This window comes from Schistocerca piceifrons, chromosome 4 (assembly GCF_021461385.2).
Source record: "Schistocerca piceifrons isolate TAMUIC-IGC-003096 chromosome 4, iqSchPice1.1, whole genome shotgun sequence".
NCBI classification, from domain to species: domain Eukaryota; kingdom Metazoa; phylum Arthropoda; class Insecta; order Orthoptera; family Acrididae; genus Schistocerca; species Schistocerca piceifrons.
Window position 1 is genome coordinate 451966960 of NC_060141.1, and position 18904 is coordinate 451985863.

Consider the following 18904-nt stretch of genomic DNA (forward strand, 5'->3'; position numbering starts at 1 on the left):
AGGTGTCAAGAGGATGCAAATGAGTCGTGAAACGAAGCGCGCCGTGTCGCTGGCGCGAGGACATCGATCACTGGCAGTCCATCCGTGGCTAGGAAGCCTTAGCTGGCCGTGGCTGTCCACTGCTCTAGGCCCAGGGGCTGCCCACGGCAGCACGGCTGGACTTACGTGTGTCGCAGACTGCATCACAAACATTGACAGGGGTTCAGCAAAGTCACAGGCACGAGTCTTACGCGGCTGACAAGTTTCATTTACACTACTGGCCATTAAAATTGCTGCACCACGAAGATGACGTGCTACAGGCGCGAAATCTAACCGACAGGAAGAAGATGCTGTGATATGCAAATGAGTAGCTTTTCAGAGCATTCACACAAGGTTGGCACCGGTGGCGACACCTACAACGTACTGACCTGAGGAAAGTTTCCAACCGATTTCTCATACACAGACAGCAGTTGACCGGCGTTGCCTGGTGAAACGTTGTTGTGATGCCTCGTGTAAGGAGGAGAAATGCGTACCATCACGTATCCGACTTTGATAAAGGTCGGATTGTAGCCTACCGCGATTGCGGTTTATCGTATCGCGACATTGCTGATCGCGTTGGTCGAGATCCAAAGACTGTTAGCAGAATATGGAATCGGTGGGTTCAGGAGGGTAATACGGAACGCCGTGCTGGATCCCAACGGCCTCGTATCACTAGCAGTCGAGATGACACGCATCTTATCCGCATGACTGTAACGGATCGTGCAGCCACGTCTCGACCCCTGAGTCAACAGATGGGGACGTTTGCAAGACAACAACCATCTGCACGAACAGTTCGACGACGTTTGCAGCAGCGTGGACTATCAGCTCGGAGACCATGGCTGCGGTTACCCTTGACGCTGCATCACAGACAGGAACGCCTGCGATGGTGTACTCAACGACGAACCTGGGTGCACGATTGGCAAAACGTCATTTTTTCGGATGAATCCAGGTTCTATTTACAGCATCCTGATGGTCGCATCCGTGTTTAACGACATCGCGGTGAACGCACATTGGAAGCGTGTATTCGTCGTCGCCATACTGGCGTATCACCCGGCGTGATGGATGGGGTGCCATCGGTTACACATCTCGGTCACCTCTTGTTCGCATTGACGGCACTTTGAACAGTGGACGTTACATTTCAGATGTGTTACGACCTGTGGCTGTACCCTTCATTCGAGCCCTGCGAAACCCAGGATAATGGACGACCGCATGTTGCAGGTCCTGTACGGGTCTTTCTGGATACAGAAAATGTTCGACTGCTGCCCTGGCCAGCACATTCTCCAGATCTCTCACCAGTTGAAAACGTCTGGTCAATGGTGGCCGAGCAACCGGCTCGTCACAATACGCCAGTCACTACTCTTGATGAACTGTGGTATCGTGTTGAAGCTGCATGGGCAGCTGTACCTGTACAGCTCTGTACCTGTACCTGCTCTGTTTGACTCAATGCCCAGGCGTATCAAGGCCATTATTACGGCCAGAGGTGGTTGTTCTGGGTACCGATTTCTCAGGATCTATGCACCCAAATTGTGTGAAAATGTAATCACATGTCAGTTCTAGTATAATATATTTGTCCAATGAATACCCGTTTATTATCTACATTTCTTCTTGGTGAAGCAATTTTAATGGCCAGTAGTGTATTTTCCCTGAAGAGAACACTTGGTTTGTTACATAGGCGATTGGACGGATGGGCTGTAAAAGACAAAACCCTTCCTAAATGGGTGGGGAGGGGTGGAACTCACATTACTTTGAAACGCTGCTTTCGTCTGACCTCGAAGCTGCCGTGGCGTTGCACCAAATCCCAATTGCGGTTGAGAACAGTATCTGGACACACTTAGCGGTGTGCACGTGAAACAACTGAGTGATTTGATAGATAACTTTTACTGGCGGACGGGGATTAATTCTCAGCAACTCTGCATCTCTCTTCGACCCGCAAGCGAGAGTTAAAACTTTTATCTATAAAGTCAATGAATGATTGTTCCTGTTCTTTTTTTGTCATGGAGGTGATCGGCAAAAGTTGCTGGTAGCCAGCCAAAGGCGATGTATGAACTGTGCGTGGTGTGCGTATTTAAGTCCAGCCGTCCGATCTAGGAATTTTCCTGAATAGTTAGATAACTACAGAAATCTAATTTCAAACTTAAAAAAAAAACAGTCTGGGTTGGAAGTTGTTTGATGTTAATAACGCGTTTCGTCCTTTTGGGGGCATCATCAGGTTGTGAAATACTAACCGGATGTAAAACCTATCCGTCATAGAGTTATAAAGAATGAGAGGTGGACCTTACGCACACCGGCAGACGCCGTCAGAGAGACACAGCGTGACTACAGTCATATTTGTGTGGGCGGTAAATGTACCTATTGCGCCGTGCACAGCTGATAACACGTTTATGTTTTTGTAGGCCACTACGGCGGTATCTGTTGGTGTGCTTAAGATGCACTACTCATTCTTTATGACTCTATGATGGATGCACAATCTGATGATGCCCAAAAAGGGCGAAACACGTTATTGAAAGTAAATGCAACATAGGCTGTCTTTCAATTTGAAATAATTCAAAACGTTCGCTGTACTAGATGCCCAGAATGGAATGGAATAAATTATAGCTATCATCTAACTAAAATTATAAAGAAGAGATTAACGCCAAAAGCGAAATCACATATGTTAGGGGTATAGCAGGGTTTTGTTCTGGTTGTCTTTTCATTTCGGCACTAGCAGCTGAGAAAAGAAGAGAATTTAGACAGTCAACGTATTATGTTTCTATCGATTATAAAAAGATCTTTGACAAAGTATAGCGGAATATGCTAAGAGAATCGCCAAAGGACATAGGAGTTCCAGCAGACCTGGTTACGGCAATTCAGTCATTGTACTAAAATTATAAAATATTGCAACGAATGGGAGAGCTTCTGCCCATATTGCACTGCCTCCAACCATTTTCAATGTCCCTATTGTCTATATCACTCATAAATGATTGATTATATTAAAAGATACATTAAGAAGTGATCATTTTAACTTCATGATGACGCTATTTCCTGATAATCAGCTGACAACAATAGAATCTGAAGTAAAGATAGGAATTGCGTTATGTAAATTTAGCCTAATTGCCACTAAATACGGAATGAGAAAACTGGCAGGTAAATATAAAAGTGACAGACGAACAAATAATTGAAACGGTAACAGAGTTTAAATATATAACGTACAGTTTTAATTGTCCCAATACAGATGACATGGAGTTAAAATTGGCCAGATCCAGGCAATTCTATGGAACTATATAACGTACATTGAAACATAATGTGAGGAAAGAAACATTAATTGAATTTTACAAAGTAATAGCGTTGCCTTTGATGTTACATGGTAGCGAATGTTGGAGTCTTAAAATCTGATCAGCTTCGAGGAATCGATTACAGATTAGCATGAGAAGATGACAATTTGTTGTGGCTTTCAGGGGTTGTTTGCAGCAGCAGTTTTACAAAGAATGGGGTAGGGGAAAGGTTAACACAGTTATGTTGCACTTTTATTGCATTGTTTTTGTGAATGTTCTTTGTAGTTCTTACGCGTTTTCACGTGTCGCTTACCTCTACACTTGATTCTTCAGTCAGTTCGTAAGACCACATTTCCTTTTCCTTGTTTGTTTTTCTGCCAAAACTGAACGAAAAGCTTGACAGACAATTTCCCCGTGTTAATCCTATTTGTTTACGCGATGATAAGATTTGATTAATGAAATCTAATAATTACACAATTATTCAACTTCATTTATCATTACTTACAAGAAAGATAATTCGGTAATAAAAAAATAGTTCCATCTTTCAAATAAAACCTTGTCATCCCAACTAATCAAACAAAATTATATCAGTTGGAACTTCTGAGATCTTCTAACTCGGCTATTTCTCGACAGACCGCAGCACGAGTGCGTTCCACTTGCAGCAAAAGTCAAATTGAGCCTTCTTACACTAACAGCTCATTTTCTTCGATTTTGTCGATTGGAACTTTCTCCTTCCAACCGGTCGATATGTAGATGAAGACAAGTATCTAGTGTCTGGTGTTGCATCAGATGTGTTACTGCAATTTGGGAAGGTGCAAAAGTTGGATGCCACTGTACGTGAAGTGGAAAACTGGCATGAACATAGCGAATAACTGTGTCGTATTACTGCCATAGGTCCACTACTAGGATAATTAGACTGTAATTTTATATTTTGTAATGTCCATGCTGTTGCAGGAATAGAAGATACTACTTCAGCATGTGCTGCACCAAAATTTTGCTAATTTCTCCACTTATCTATAAACCAACACTTTTTTTTAAATCTATCGTAACTTGCCCCATGATGTAGGAACCATTACATTGGCGCATTTAATGAAATTAGAATATCCACGCACTCATCATTATTTATGAAACTGTAGTAACATACAAAAATTTCAGCGAAACCTTGTTCGTAACCACAAATTGACTGTTATAGGCTGGTAAAAAGCAAAATAAAATATTGGCGTAGCAAACAGTAATCGAACATCAATCTTCTGACGCTGATAATTGCGTGACTACAGCAAACAGTCTTGCGTCGAGAGAAGTACTCGTATTCTCTGACCGGTACTGCTGAGACACGATTTCTTTTAAATTTTAAACATTCATACTTCTAACATTTTTTGTTAGCATGTCTTTGTTAGCCAGTGATGTAGTGACCACTGTAAGAATTTCATTGCTACTTTCCCGCAATTCGACAAGACTCAAGACAGCGTTACTTCTTATCTCTGTGGTGCGAAGACAACTTAGTGCCTTATTTAATATGCTCATCCAGTTTCATTCAGTGTACTTTCAGGATGGAGCTACACAGTTACATGATTAAACATGAACTCCACAGAGGACTGCGCTATTTTATCACGACAGCGACCAACAGGTGACTCTTACTTTTAATTAACTAATTAACAGGTAAACGAGAAGCAAGTTATCAGGGGGTAATGTGGTATCTGTGTCGCCGAGGGACACAGTTAGTCAATATTTCACACCGACGATGTTCATTTCAATTCTTTTCAAGTGAGCACGTCACCGATAATTTTCTGGAATTGTACCCTGTCCCAGTTGCCAGAGCTGAATGTCGTGCTCCTGAGCTGACTCGTCTAATTGCGAGACAGCGCCACGGGAACGCTGGAGAGACCTGCCTGTAACCAGTCGCCACACACAAGTATGTAAATTACCGCTGCGCAGCCGCCTGGACACAGAACCCGTACCGGCGCAGCCAGGGATTTTATAAACGAGGTAATTAGCGTATCATTCTTCCGTTAAGAGAAGCGTTGCACTTACCGAAACAACATCAATCGTGCACGCTTGCCGGGAATTTCGTGGCCAAAAAATTTATCGCGCTATTAAGACGGCGGACGGAAATTTTTCGTTATAGGTCGACTTTACTGTACGTAAGCTTTACCGTCAATAACAGCCGTAAAAACACAGAAAACTCCCCTTTAATTCTTGAGCAGCAGATGTGATAGCTTCAGATAATTATACAGGAGAATAGTGTGCGGGACTGTCACTATAATGTTCTGAAAGACGGCACACGTCTCGTTCGTTTTTGTTTCTGTCAGCGGGGTAAGTTTATATTGCCATCGATCAACGATTCGCTAGAAGCGTACAGCGTTGTAAAGTTGTGCAGATACAAAAATACGAGTGGCTGCTGCCGGAAAAATCAAAACTATACAATGATAATAATAACACTAATGTTAAAGAACGAGACAAACTTGTTTCCAATTATGTGAAATGATCGAATAATTTTCCTATGTCGGTTGAACTCAAAATCACTTTAAACATTATATTTTCATAAATATCAACTTCCGGCAACAGCAAATGTACGAGGGCTATCCACAAAGTACATTACGTTTTGGAATTAAAAATAAATAAAGTATTGGAAATTTTTTTATTATATACAGATGAAAGCCACACTTAAATACTACTTTTCTACATAGTTGCCATTTAAATTAAGGCACTTATCGTAGCGATGGACGAGCTTGGAAATTCCTTCGTCGTAAAATTCGGCCGCCTGCGCCTTCAACCAGGTGGTTACCTCTTCTTGAAGCTGTGCGTCGTCATCAAAACGCTGCATAGCCAACCACTTCTTCATTGCTGGGAATAAGTGGAAGTCGCTCGGTGCCAGGTCGGAACTGTACGGCGGATGAGGAAACAACTCCCACTTAAAAGATTCGAGAACTTCACGAGTGGCATTTGCCGTGTGGGCCCGGGCGTTGTCGTGAATCAGCAAGATCTTTGAGCCCAACTTTCCCCTGCGCTTGTTTTGTATTGCTCTTCTGAGGTTGTGCAGAGTTTGGCAATACCTTTGAGAGTTTATTGTAGTGCTTCTTTCCAGGAAATCCACAAAAATCACACCTTTTCTGTCCCAAAAAAAAGAGGTAACCACGTGGTTGAAAGCGCAGGCGGCCGAATTTTACGACGAAGGAATTTCCAAGCTCGTCCATCGCGACGATAAGTGCCTCAATTTAAATGGCAACTATGTAGAAAAGTAGTATTTAAGTGTGGCTTTCATCTGTATATAATAAAAAAATTTCCAATACTTTATTTATTTTTAATTCCAAAACGTAATGTACTTTGTGGATAGCCCTCGTATTTAAATAAAATACACTACTGGCCATTAAAATTGCTACATCACCAAGAAGACGTGCTACAGACGCGAAATTTAACCGACAGGAAGAAGATGTTGTGATATGCAAGTGATTAGCTTTTCAGAGCATTCACACAAGGTTGCCGGCGGTGGCGACACCTACAACGTGCTGACATGAGGAAAGTTTCCAACTGATTCCTCATACACAAACAGCAGTTGACCGGCGTTACCTGGGGAAACGTTGTTGGGATGCCTCGTGTAAGGAGGAGAAATGCGTATCATCACGTTTCCGACTTTGATAAAGGTCGGATTGTAGCCTATCGCGATTGCAGTTTATCGTTTCGTGACATTGCTGCTCGCGTTGGTCGAGATCCAATGACTGTTAGCAGAATGTGAAATCGGTGTGTTCAGGAGGGTAATACGGAAGGCCGTGCTGGATCCCAACAGCCTCGTATCACTAATAGTCGAGATGACAGGCATCTTATCCGAATGGCTGTAACGGATCGTGCAGCCACGTCTCGATCCCTGAGTCAACAGATGGGGACGTTTGCAAGACAACAACCATCTGTACGAACAGTTCGACGACGTTTGCAGCAGCATGGACTATCAGCTCGGAGACCATGGCTGCGGTTACCCTTGACGCTGCATCACAGACAGGAGCGCCTGCGGTGGTGTACTCAACGACGAACGTGGGTGCACGAATGGCAAAACGCCTTTTTTTTCGGTTGAATCCAGGTTCTATTTACAGCATCATGATGGTCGCATCCGTGTTTGGTGACATCGCGGTGAACGCACATTGGAAGCGTGTATTCGTCATCGCCATACTGGCGTATCACACCCGGCGTGATGTTATGGGGTGGCATTGGTTACACATCTCGGTCACCTCTTGTTCGCATTGACGGCACTTTGAACAGTGGACGTTACATATCAGATGTGTCACGGCCCGTGGCTCTACCCTTCATTCGATCCCTGAGAAACCCTACATTTCAGCAGGATAGTGCACGACCGCATGTTGCAGGTCCTGTACGGGCGTTTCTGGATTCAGAAAATGTTCGACTGCTGCCCTGGTCAGCACATTCTCCAGATCTCTCACCAGCTGAAAACGTCTGGTCAATGGTGGCCGAGCAACCGGCTCGTCACAATACGCCAGTTACTACTCTTGATGAACTGTGGTATCGTGTGGAAGCTGCATGGGCAGCTGTACCTGTACACGCCATCCAAGCTCTGTTTGACTCAATGCCCAGGCGTCTCAAGGCCGTTATTACGGTCAGAGGTGGTTGTTCTGGGTACTGATTTCTTAGGATCTACGCACCCAAATTGCGTGAAAATTTAATCACATGTCAGTTCTAGTATAATATATTTGTCCAATGAATACCCGTTTATCATCTGCATTTCTTCGTGGTGTAGCAGTTTTTATGGCCAGTCGTGTATAACACGAATTGTGAAACAACCTACATGTACAGGAGGAACAATCAACATTCAGGGATACGACAGGAACGATAATGAAATGTCTTTTACGTCCGTAACCATTCGGAATACGGCTTACGTCAATGTAAGTTTTCTGCTTCAAATAATCGTTACAGTCGTATACTTGAATGTTGACCATTCCTCCTGGGACACCCTGTGTCTGAAAATAGTCGTCGCCAAACGACATGGGTGTATCTAAGAGCCAAATGAAAAAAAAAGAACAAAAATAAAAGACCATGTGGTCTGCTAGCAGGGAAGTGGCTCAGTAGAGAGCTGTGGGAAGCGCCGACTAATGCTTGTGGATAATGGCACCAGGTGGCAGTGTGAGCGGCAGCACTCCGCCTCTCGATAAGGGTGGCGGCAGTGATAGCGGCGCATGGCGCACGGCCTAAAATGCGGCCGAGAGCCCGTGGCCCCGCGAGGGAGCGGCACGCGCCGCCCGTCTCCCGCAGCTGCGAGTGTTTTATGGGCCGGGCCGGGCCCGACTCCGCGGCCGCATCTGGCGGGATGGCAGGCTGGCGCGCGCCCTCTGCGCCGTCTGGCGCTCACTCCACTTCCGGGGCGCGTCTGTTCGCCGCTAATCACATCGCGCTCTCCAACCGGAGACCGACCGAACGGAGCGACAGGCCGGAGACTCCAGCTGCAGGGCCCAGACGACACCAAACGTCTCAGCTCACACTCGATCCGAGACGGAGCGGCGGTAGTTCTCTGAATGAATTCACTGGCGAGGCCAGTGGGTGGTTTCGCTATTTTAAGTCCTCTGCACATGCTCACCGGCTGTATTTAACTTCCAAATTTCGCCATTCGAACGTCAACGCCCAGCCAACACTGATTGTTATGTTTCTGCCAAGTATACGAGATTGTGTGGCTAGAAAACAGGTAGTCTAAATATGGTTATCGTCGTAACTGGGTACCAGCTGCACTGCCTACACATGTTGTACACAGTGAATATACCGGGTGATCAAAAAGTCAGTATAAATTTGAAAATTTAATAAACCACGGAATAATGTAGATAGAGAGGTAAAAATAGACACACATGCTTGGAATGACATGGGGTTTTATTAGAACAAAAAAAAAAAAAACTAAGTTCACAAAATGTCCGACAGATGGCGCTGGACAGCAAAACGTCAGTGATTGCGCATGACAATCGTGTATAAAAGGAGCTGTAATGAGAGAGAGAATCAGATGCGCCAGCAGTCGCAGCATGTTGACATTACCTGAAAAGGCGCTTCTAGTGAAGCTGTATTATGAGAATGGGGAATGTGCTAGTTCAGCGTTACGATCCTATCGCCATAGGAAGGGGATTCGAACGGGTAAAGGCCCGTTAACAAATGCAGCTGTGGCGAGAATGATTTCGAAGTTCGAAGCCACGGGTTGCTTAGACGATAGACCCCGTAGTGGCCGACCGAGCACAAAGCGTAATGTTGCGGAGACAGTTCAGAAACAAATGGAGACTGTAGCGGGTTCGTCTTTGCACGGGGAAGTCAGCGCTCGTGCAGTCGCACGTAGCACCGGCACTACTGTTTGGTTGGCACTTAGGCGTACCCTCCGATGCTATCCGTACAAAATCCATCGGCATCGTGAACTGTTACCTGGAGATTTAGTGAAGCGGAGGGCATTTGCGGTGTGGGCGTTTCAACTGACGATTGGTTGAGTAACATGTTGTGGACCGACGCAGCTCATTTCACGCTCCGAGGGTCTGTCAACGCCCACAATTGCAGAATTTGGGCTACCGAAAATCCTGGAAACTCCATTGCACGACGAGAAAGTCACGGTATGGGTTGGATTTACCACATCTACCGCTATCGGGCCTTTTTTCTTCGAGGAAATGCGTGATTCTGGTTTTGTGCCTGTAAAGAACATTATCTTTGCTTTGTCTTACTTTGTTATGCTAATTATTGCTATTCTAATCAGATGAAGCGCCATCTGTCAGACATTTTTTGAACTTTTGTATTTTTTGGTTCTAATAAAGCCCCGTGTCATTCCAAGCATGTGTGTCAATTTGTATTTCTCTGCCTACATTATTCCGTGGATTTATTCAGTTTTCAAATTTATGCTGACTTTTGGTCACCCTGTATTTACAAGGAGGGTTTCATTTCATTATTTTTGCGAATGATTCCCTCTGGATCGCGTAAGGAGTTTTTGTTATGTTATTCTATGTTTAACTTAAGTACGCAGGGTTTCGTGGTCATTGTCGCTGATGAGTTGTCATAGGACGTCATTTTCGTTTTCATATTTCTTTAGCAGTCGACGTTTCGACCAATCTGCTGCGATCTTCTCCATAATTCACAGTCGTGAAGAGTTTGAACACTGTCTTGACCATAATTTTATAATTGCAGTATGCCTTACGCGTTCCGACTTACGTCATTATCAAAGGTAAAGGCAAAGTTTTGCAGTTGCCTGTTGTGAAGGAATGTTGACTAAATACCATGTACCCATTCTGACAAGTTTCTACTGACTCACAATAATGACATTAAGTATTTGCCTTTGATAATGCCTTTAGTCGAAACGCGTAAGACATATTGGAATAATAAAATTATTGTCAAGGTATTTCAAAGTGTTCAAGTGCATCCAGTGCCCGCTTTGTCTCGCAGTGTTTTGATGTAGATTGTAGATAATCCTGAAGAAGTTCCCAGCAAATCGTTGGAAACACCGAGTAATCTAAAATTTTGAAAAAGAATACGGTGCGATTTAGGAACTCAGAGGCTTTTAGAATCATTTTATACCACGTTAAGTGTTTCGGTTTTTGCCGCTTTTGGACAAAAACTTAGCAATATCGAAATAAAATCCACTGGCTTTTATGAGAAATTGTTAAGTGGAGCCAGGGAATCACTCCATATTACCGAGGATAACGTATATATATATATATATATATATATATATATATATTCGGAAAGGAATGCACTGCAGGGAGAAGAAGTTAAAAAAAGTATATGAAGAAGTAAAAAACGACAAACCGCTTGTAAGTTAATTATCAAAGACGGAAAGTGACTTGAAACAAAATTATAAGATGTACATCAGTAAAAGAAATAAACAAATGTAATGGAGGAACGTGGAACTGGTCAGGTGATGCTGGAACAATTAGTTAGGAAATGAAACACTAAAAGTGGAAGGTTCCCTACTTGGGCAGCAAAATTACTGACGAGGGGAGAAGTAAAGAGGATACAAAATGCAGACTCGTAATAGCAAGACAAACTTTTCTGAAAAAGAGGAACATCTAGCTATACATTTATAAACTGGACCCCCCTCTCCGATTTTTTTCTGTCTGTATGTGAAGAATAATCTGAAGTACCTTAGATTTTTTAATAGGGTTTCCACTGATAAACATTCACTAGGAATCTTTTTGTATATAATATATTATTGGTACGCCAGAAAGGTGGTCTGGCCATAGATACATACTAGCCATGCGAAGTTGGGGCGGATCGCTAGTTGAATGTAAACTGAAGTGTTAAGAAGACGTTTGTGGTGGTATCCCTGCATGGAAGCTAAACGTAGACGATAAACACTATTGACACATAGAGAACAGAGGCCTTAGAAATGCGGTGTTACAAGAAGATTAGGTGGATATATTGGGTAACTAGTGAAGAGATACGGAACCCAATCGGCGAGAAAAGGGCGTTATTGCAAAAATGTGACTAAAAATGTGTTTGTGTGTGTGTGTGTGTGTGTGTGTGTGTGTGTGTGTGTGTGTGTGAGGATGGGAGGTGATTTCTTTGTAGGGGGAGACCAAGGTTTGACTATAATAAGCAAGTTTATGTGGGTGTAGGTTGCAGTAGTTACGCATAGATGGAGTAATTTGCACAGGACAGGCTATAACGGAGACCTGAATGAAACCATTCCCCGTACTGGATGCTGAAACAACAATATTTCCAGTTCACCTGCCTACAAAGGTAGCAGTAAACAACTGGACGAGGGCAGACAGCGGGCGGAAGTAGACGGGTAGCAGGAGGTTACTGACCTTGGTCGCAGAGGATGCCTCCCCAGTTGGTGTCGCAGATGCACTGCCAGGAGGAGCCGTTGCAGTAACCGTGCTTGCAGCCAGGGTACGGCATGCACTGGTCGCAGTACTCGCCCTGCCAGCCGGGACGGCACCTGCGAACAGAACACAACTCTTGTTAGCGCCAGAAACTCTCTGTCCCTCTTAGTTGCTCACATTTCTCGTGCTTCTGAATTCTGCACGTGTCGGCGATACAGATCACGCGTTTTGCCTAGCCACTGCAACGTAAATGAGTAGATTTAACTAATAAAGTACGTTAAATGATCAAAAATATCCGGCCATCTATTAGTAGACTATAACACGGGGACCTTACAATGGAGTGCCTCAATGACTGTGGAGGAAAGGCAGCGCATTCTCTTTCAAGAACGAAAACTAGAGAAGGTTGTGATGATCAACGCTGGTGTCTGGAGCGAGGTCGACGTTTGAACTCATCTCGGAGGTGGTCCATTGGGTTCAGGTCGGAAAATTGGGTAGGCCGATCCATTTCGAGAAAGTGATTTTCAAATGAACACACCGCCACTTGACTGTATTGTTGTTTATTCAATTACGACGCAGATTTCGGCCTTTTATGACATTTTCAAATGATTGAGTTTATGTCATTAACATATACTGCAGGACATCAAGCTCAAAATTAGCCATAAATTAAGAAAAATATTCGCTCCACACGAAATGCCAGATGTAAAATCATCATTTATTGGGGAGCGAATATTTTTCTTAATTTATGGGCAATTTTGAGGCTGACGTCCTGCAATATATGTTAATGACGTAAACTTAATCACTTGAAAACGCCATAAAAACCGAAAACTGGGTAGAAATTAAATAAACAACAATACAGTCAAATGGCGGTGGTTCATTTAAAAGTTATTGTATGACTGTTGCTCAGCAACATCAAAAAAGTAATTTTTGACTAACCATTGCGTAACAAATGCTGCTTTGTCACAGGACGCACTGTCATTCTGGTATAAGTAATCATGCTCACCAAACTGTTCCTCTACTGTACGTAGTACACAATGTGTTGATACCCTACATTATTCTTAAGCAGAATAAGGAAACCTCCCCTAACCACGAAAAACACCTCCGTACCGTAACGGCATCACTGCACTTCACTGTTGGTGCTACACCTGATGGCAGGTAACGTTCTCCAGGCAATAGCAAACCCGAACTTTCACATCGCATTGGCACATTCATTTTCCAACGCGTGATTCATTTTCCAAATCCACTGTCCTGTGGCGTTGCTCTTCACACCTGCTCACGTGTCGCTTAGCATTGGCTATAAAAATGTGTGACATATGAAGAGCTGCTCGGCCATTGTAACACATCATTTTTAACTCCCTATACACAGTCACTGTAAGTTGGGTGCAGTTTTGCAAATCACCGGTGATTCTTCCCCCTTATTTTTTGGAACTACCCGCCGCCAAAAGTCGACGGTCCCTGCCTGTCATTACATGAGGTCTGCTTTGTTGACCTTCGGGTTTCCCTTTCACAGCCACATCACCAACAGTCGACTTGGGCAGCTTTATAAAAGCTGATATGTGCCTAATGGACTTGTTAATCAGATGACAGCTAATGACTACTCTACTTTATTAGTCAATGAGCTCTTCTGACCGACATATCCTACTGTTACTGCTTCGCTACTCCCAACACAATACTCCCCGCCTCATTTTGTAGTGTGTGCGTGTGGGGGGGAAGGGTTTCGCCTCTAATGACATCTAGTAGTCAATTCTGCACTAAACAGGGGTATAGGCTTAATTATGATGAGGTAGTGTAAGTACGCCAACGGCCTTGCCGCAGTAGTAACACCGGTTCTCGTCAGATCACCGAAGTTAAGCGCTGTCGCGCAGGGCTATCACTTGGATGGGTGACCATCCGGTCTGCCGAGCGCTGTTGGCAAGAGGGGTGCACTCGACCCTTGTGAGGCGAACTGAGGAGCTACTTGATTGAGAAGTTGCGGCTCCGGTCTCGAAAACTGACATCCGGCTGGGAGAGCGGTGTGCTGAACACATGTCCCTCCATATCTGCATCCAGGGACGCCTGTGGGCTGAGGATGACACGGCAGCCAGGCGGTACCTTTGGGCCTTCATGGCCTGTGCGGGAGGAGTTTAGTTTTTAGTGTAAGTACAGCAAACGTTGTCGTTTCGTTGCCAAGCCAGGTTGTAGAGTCATCATCCTGCACAGTATTTCGACAACTGACTGTGCTGTCTTCGTCAAGCGATACTTAGGCTCAACCCGACATCTTAAAACACACTGTCTACCAGCCCATATTCTGTGCCCATTAGACTGACATCCCATTGAGCAGGTTCTGTAATTCTTCTTATCAGTGGTATAATTTCAACATGAAGTTTAATGCCACTTCGGCATATTTCTTTCATTTCCATCATTACTTTTTCGAAGTACAGATTGAGCAGTAGAGCAGAAAGGCTGAATCCTGGTTTTACACTCTTTTCAATCCGAGCAATTCGTGCTTGTTCTCTCATTACACCAACGCACATAATGAGCGCCCCCACGTTCTGGACAGAACACTTGCTCCTCGCTGTGCGATGGCCGGTTGGCTCGCGCACTGATGAAGCTGTGCCAGTGAGGAGGGACGGGTGGGCGTCGACGCGAGTGTGACCTGCGGCGGCCGGAGTGGCTTAACGCGGCCTGCGTGCTGCAGCTGGCTCCGCGGCGACAGCTGCGCGCTTCTGCTGCGCTGCCCGCTGCAGCGCCGCCTCCGCAGACGTCTCACTAGAGCTGCAGTCCAGCGGATGCGCGACATCGAGCTACCTCCAAACGGGCGACTGCACGAGAAAACACACGAAACACCCAAGGGCGTCCGCCGGCCGAAGTGGCCGTGCGGTTAAAGGCGCTGCAGTCTGGAACCGCAAGACCACTACGGTCGCAGGTTCGAATCCTGCCTCGGGCATGGATGTTTGTGATGTCCTTAGGTTAGTTAGGTTTAACTAGTTCTAAGTTCTAGGGGACTAATGACCTCAGCAGTTGAGTCCCATAGTGCTCAGAGCCATTTGAACCAAGGGCGTCCATGGAGGAGGAATGCGCTTTACGCACTGGACTCGCATTCGGGAGGACGACGGTTCACTCCCGTCTCCGGCCATTCTGATTTAGGTTTTCCGTGATTTCCCTAAATCGTTTCAGGCGAATGCCGACATGGTTCCTTTGAAAGGTCACGGCCGATTTCCTTCCCAATCCTTCCCTAACCCGAGCTTGCGCTCCGTCTCTAATGACCTGGTTGTCGACGGGACGTTAAACACTAACCACCACCACCACCAATGCGCTTTACGGTCGAGATGGTGAGCGGAAAGTGCCAAACCACTGAGATAGTCGCGCCTTTTAATGATCTGATAAGTCCAGAGAAGGTTTCTGAAAGAGACAAAAAGCAAGCGAAGCAGTATCAAGCAACCCCCCATCGATGCCATAATTCGCTGTGGCATAAATGATACGAACATTTCATCTCAAAAACTCTGTGTTTTACGTCAGCATGCGATAATATGTATTGCAACACGTAGTACACAATTTAGGGAGGCATAGCCAGAATCCTTCTGTATTTACTGACCTTTTGCACTCGTACTTACAGTAAGGGGATTCTATATGTACCACCCAAACATGATCAAATGGTTTAAATGGCTCTGAGCATTATGCGACTTAACTTCTGAGGTCATCAGTCGCCTAAGTAACCTAAGGACATCACACACATCCATGCCCGAGGCAGAATTCGAACCTGCGACCGTAGTGGTCGCTCGGTTCCAGACTGAAGCGCCTAGAACCGCACGGCCACTCCGGCCGGCGGAACATGATCAGGTTCCTCTTGACGGTAGTGACACCCGTTATATTAAGTGGCGTAATACGAAGTGGGGTTTGAAAGGATCATTAAGATATTATCTGAGAGCTAAACACGGTGTTGATATCACAAATGAAACTTACATTTCACGATCTGGCATCTTGAGTAGGTAGAATGAATAGTGCTAATCCATATTTTGAGACAGATACAAAGCCTTCACCAAGGAAAACCGCCAAACATCCATACGTTTTGAGAAGTCATTTTATTTAGACAACCACTTTCGGCATCTCAACAATGGGGCCCCACATGCACTTCATTTATAGACAATCAGATTTATCGATACTTGTATACTGGACCCGTCTGTACCTGGATACCGTGAATTCGTTTTCGAGTGTTTCCTCTGAAGACTTGGCAACAACTCAGTATACATGAAGTGTATATGGGGTCTGAAGATGGCATTACTGAGATGCCCAAACTGGTTGTCTAAATAAAATCATTTCTCAAAACGTACGACTGTTTAGCGATTTTCCTTGGTACATATTTGACCAACCGCTGTCCCGTATCTACAATGGATCAACAGAGAACGGAAATTTCGCGACTGCAGAATTCTTACTGTCAACACAATCCGAAACGAGACACGAATGCTCAAGCTTTACCGTGCAGTAGATTACAGGCTTTATAATTATACGTTTTCGTCCGTACTGTTGTGCAACAGAAAACGAAGTGAAGGACTACACGTGCTATACTATCACTAAAATGGCTCTGAGCACTATGGGACTTAACTGCTAAGGTCATCAGGCCCCTAGAACTTAGAACTACTCGTACTTAAACCTAACTAACCTAAGGACAGCACACACATCCATGCCCAAGGCAGGAGTCGAACCTGCGACCGTAGCGGTCGCGCGGTTCCAGACTGTAGCGCCTAGAACCGCTCGTCCACTGTGGCCGGCTACTATCACTCACTAGAATATATTTTTAACTTCGTGACAATGAATGTGGAAATAAATATTCACTTGTAATCTAAAACACCATTTCCGTGCTGCAGTATTGATATTTCCTATACGTGAAAGGCAATTTTAACACCTTCTGCATCTACAAAGGCTTTTGACGTATTAATATTACATTTAACGGAGTTAAAGTTCTGATTTTATACGCGTCTGACATTAATAATCATAAAATTTTGTTTATTTATTTATTATTATCAGTTTTGTGACTGATGCAACCCCTCATGGTTACCTTTCCTCTGCCAATCTCTTTATCTATCAGCTATACCTACCATAGCTGCATGTATTCTAATCTTTTTCTTACATACATCCAACACCATTATTCGTTGAACAGACTCTAATCGATCTTACCCCATCATTTTTGCCCTTTGCGGATCCGTCTAGTACCCAGCAAGTTATTCGCCAATTTGTCAATAAATATCCTATCACCCTGTCCCTTCTTTCGTTTAGTGGTTTCCGCATATCCTTTTGCTCGCCGCTTATACAAGCATCTCTTTTTTTATGATCTAATAAGTCTACCTAATTTTCAGCATCCCCCTGTAATAGAACATCTCGAAAGTTCTTCTTCCCCGATTATAGCATGAAGAAGACGTTTTACTTGTTAGCGAATATTTCTATTAAGCTGATACTTATCGAAATTTACATGCTTGGAAAATCAAAACGTTGCGAGATATCAGAGCAGTCACTTGGTTTCCGAAGCGTCTTCTCAGTTGCTTACACCGCTATTTTCCGTAAGCAATAGTCGCGGAAACATCTTAGTATTTGAAAGCAGTTTCACTATTTGATAGCAGCTGAGTTGGAAGACTGTATACTTCTGTATCGAAAAAAAGTCTATCGTTTTTTAGATCTTGACTTTTAGAATCACTCAGAATCTCGTGACTGAAAACGTCCAAGCTGCAAAATACCGACCATAATTGAAAAAGGACTAGAAATTTAAAACGAGACTTCAATAATTGGGGTTTATGAGACGGAAGCTCCAACTGGTAACACAGTTACCAGACGTGGACGTAGAAGAATCTCAAGTTCAGATATTCAAGAAGTTAGTTACATACTGAATGCCGCGCGGGATTAGCCGAGCGGTCTTAGGCGCTACAGTCGTGGACTGTACGGCTGGTCCCAGCGGAGGTTCGTGTCCTTCCTCGTGCATGGGTGTGTGTGTTTGTCCTTAGGGTAGTTTAGGTTAAGTAGTGTGTAAGCTTAGGGACCGATGACCTTAGCAGTTAAGTCCCATAAGATTTCACACACACACACACACACACACACACACACACACACACATACTGAATCTGACACATTTTGCTGAACGACAACAGATAAAACTGCGACGTGGAATGGTAGCCGATCGCCAGTTGGAGATATCCTTTGTTCAAAAAGTTTCTTTCTCCTGACCAGTAGTGGCCAGTCAAAATTATCTAACCCTGCTTCCCAGAATATAAGGTTCTTGCTCTTGTTTTTTGTCTATTTTTAAAATAAACATTACAGTCTGATGATGAACGGACGTTCTAAACGTATCGCACACACACAATCAAACTGATTAATTACGCTGGTGTTCATCTACATTAGTACAATACCTGATTTGTGTGCCCTTCTTCCCCAGTTTTTTCCGTAGTCACTTTCTTTTTCTTTTCTTTTTTCGTTCATAAATAGCTACATGTTCAGAGAAGAGGGAACGCGACAATTCGAGGGCCGGGGCTCCGAAAGGGCCGAACAAAAGCCGGTGTCTCACCTGGCGTGTCGCGGTCTGTTGACTCTGAGCGGCGAGCGCTGGACCGTGTAATGGAAGCAGAGCCGGTAGCGATAACCGCGGGCGGTGCGCGCTCGCCGGACCCCCGATACCATCGACGGCGTCGTGACTTAACGGCCTCGTAAACCCACCTACCGGCCGTCATAGTGTAAACTATGCGCCCCTCTGGTCCGTCCCCAGCTCCCCAACAGGCGCCGCGCGGAGGTGAGGCGTGCTCCCCGGTGACGTAGGTGCACGGGTTGGACCAGCTAATATCATCATACCCGATTTCCGGTGCGTGCTATCTAACTTCCCTGTGATGCTGTGATGTC

General features: G+C 44.6%; 1 protein-coding gene across 1 annotated transcript in view; it reads right to left on the bottom strand.

Moving 5' to 3' along the window:
- LOC124795908 (protein jagged-1b) overlaps positions 1-18904 on the bottom strand; it is a 459586-nt gene that overhangs the window by 44361 nt on the left and 396321 nt on the right. Inside the window, exon 6 of the mRNA XM_047259988.1 lies at positions 12032-12165. Coding sequence (XP_047115944.1) covers positions 12032-12165 — 134 coding nt within the window. The remainder of the gene's footprint in view (positions 1-12031; positions 12166-18904) is intronic.